Source organism: Oxyura jamaicensis (genome assembly GCF_011077185.1).
Source record: "Oxyura jamaicensis isolate SHBP4307 breed ruddy duck chromosome 33 unlocalized genomic scaffold, BPBGC_Ojam_1.0 oxy33_random_OJ71644, whole genome shotgun sequence".
In the NCBI taxonomy this organism is placed as follows: Eukaryota; Metazoa; Chordata; class Aves; order Anseriformes; family Anatidae; genus Oxyura; species Oxyura jamaicensis.
Window position 1 is genome coordinate 1 of NW_023305071.1, and position 1,947 is coordinate 1,947.

At 65.9% G+C, this 1,947-nt stretch overlaps 1 protein-coding gene across 1 annotated transcript in view; it reads left to right on the forward strand.

Moving 5' to 3' along the window:
• The first annotated feature begins 734 nt into the window (after positions 1 to 734).
• Positions 735 to 1,947, forward strand: part of LOC118158631 (cathepsin D-like) — a 1,655-nt gene continuing 442 nt past the window's right edge. Inside the window, exons 1-3 of the mRNA XM_035313301.1 lie at positions 735 to 863; positions 1,256 to 1,379; positions 1,793 to 1,911. Coding sequence (XP_035169192.1) covers positions 858 to 863; positions 1,256 to 1,379; positions 1,793 to 1,911 — 249 coding nt within the window. The 5' untranslated portion in view covers positions 735 to 857. The remainder of the gene's footprint in view (positions 864 to 1,255; positions 1,380 to 1,792; positions 1,912 to 1,947) is intronic.

Below are 1,947 nucleotides of genomic sequence, written 5' to 3' on the forward strand. Positions count from 1 at the left end.
TGGGGGGGGAATCCCTGGGGGGGATACCTGGGGGGGGATATCCCAGTCCTTGTGGATGCGAGGGGTGGGGACTTGGAGAGGGGGTGACACGAGGGGGCACACCCCAGTCATTGTGACACCCCCTGCACTTTTGTTTGGGGGGTATGATGGGGTTACCGTAGGATCCCCCCCGGGGATGCTGGGGTCACATGACACCAGACTGGGGGGGGGGGGAACGTGACACCAGGGACCCCAAGGGGATTTGGAGTCCGGGGGGGAATATTTTGGGGTGGTGGCACCCTGGGAGGGGGGGGGCCTCCCAGCCGGATGCGGGGGCGGGAGCCACTGGCCCGGTCCAACCCGCTTGGGCCTGACCCCACCCGCAGGCGTGACGCCCGTGCGTGACCTCTGACCCTGGAGCCCCTAACCCCATTAATTCCCCCCCCAGACCCTCTCAAGAACCCCCTGGGACCCCCCCAGGACCCCTCGTTAACTCCTCAGCCCCAACCCCAACCCAGGAGTACCCCATGGCCTTTCCTCTTCCCCTTTGGCCTTGTTAGCCTCATTAGCCTAATTAGGCTAATTAGTGGCTGGGCGGCCCCATGGGTCTCCCACCCCACTGCCCCCCGCCCCCATTAACTGGTTAACCTCATTAACCTCTCATTGCACTCATTAAGCTCATTAACCTCATTAACATCCCCCCCATTATTGCCCCCTAATTAACTCAGCACCCTCCTAATTAATGCCCCCCCCCCAGCATCCCCCTGGAGAGGGGCCCTTGGGTGCGCCCCCGGCTGCCCCCTGAGGTGTGGGGGGGCCCCCGGGTGCGGAGCGGGGTGGGGGGGCCTCCAGCAGCCCCCCAGCGCCTGCACAACTACATGGACGTGAGTGGGGCAGGGGGGGTCATGGGGCGGCTATGGGGTCATGGATGGCGGTCATGGGGGGTTATGGGTTCACGGGGGGTTATGGGATGCTCAAGGGGGGTTATGGGGTCATGGGGGGGCTTTATGGGGTCATGGGAGGTTTATGGAGTCATGGGGGGTTATGGGGGGCTCAAGGGGGGTTATGGGGGGCTCAAGGGGGGTTATAGGGTCATGGGGGGGCCTTATGTGGTCATGGGGAGTTATGGGGGGTACAGGGGGTTATGGGGACATGAGGGGAGTTACGGGGGTTGGTTATGGGGACACAGGGGGTGGGGGGGGTTATGGGGACACCTTGGGGGGAAGGGGACATGGGGGGGTTATGGGGTCACGGCCCGAGGTACCTCCCTCCCCAGGCACAGTACTACGGCACCATCTCCCTGGGGACCCCCCCCCAGCCGTTCCGCGTCATCTTCGACACTGGCTCGGCCGACCTCTGGGTGCCCTCATCCCGCTGCTGCCTGCTGCACCTGGCCTGCTGTAGGGGGGGCCTTGGGGGGGGGGGGGGGGCCCGGGGGGAGGCGGGACGTGGTGGGCGGGGCTTGAGAAAGGGGGAGGGGCTTGGAAGGAGGGAGGTGAGGTCAGGGAGGGTCCCAGCACTGAGCTGCTGCACCTGGCCCAGGGAGGGGGCGTGGTCTGGGAAGGGTGTGGGGCTTATATGGGCGGGGCTTGAGCTCGTGGGCGAGTTGTGGAGGAGGGGTGGGCGGAGCCAAGGCAGGAGGGGGCGTGCCTCCTGCTGGGGGTGTGGCTTCTCTAGGGGGTGTGGCTTCTCTAGGGGGGCGTGGCTTCTCTGCCACCCTTTACCTGCTGTAGGGCTGCAGGGTCAGGGGGGGTCATGGAGGGGGCGGGACCTATCAGAGGGGGCGGGGCCTGAGCCTCATGATCCCCCCCAGGGCTGCACCCCCACTACTACTCGGCGCTGTCCCGCACGCACCGCCCCAACGGCTCCGAGTTCTCCATCCACTACGGCAGCGGCAGCCTGCGGGGCTTCCTGAGCCAGGACACACTGCAGGTGGGGGCTGGGACGCCCCCAGAAATTTTTTTTTAA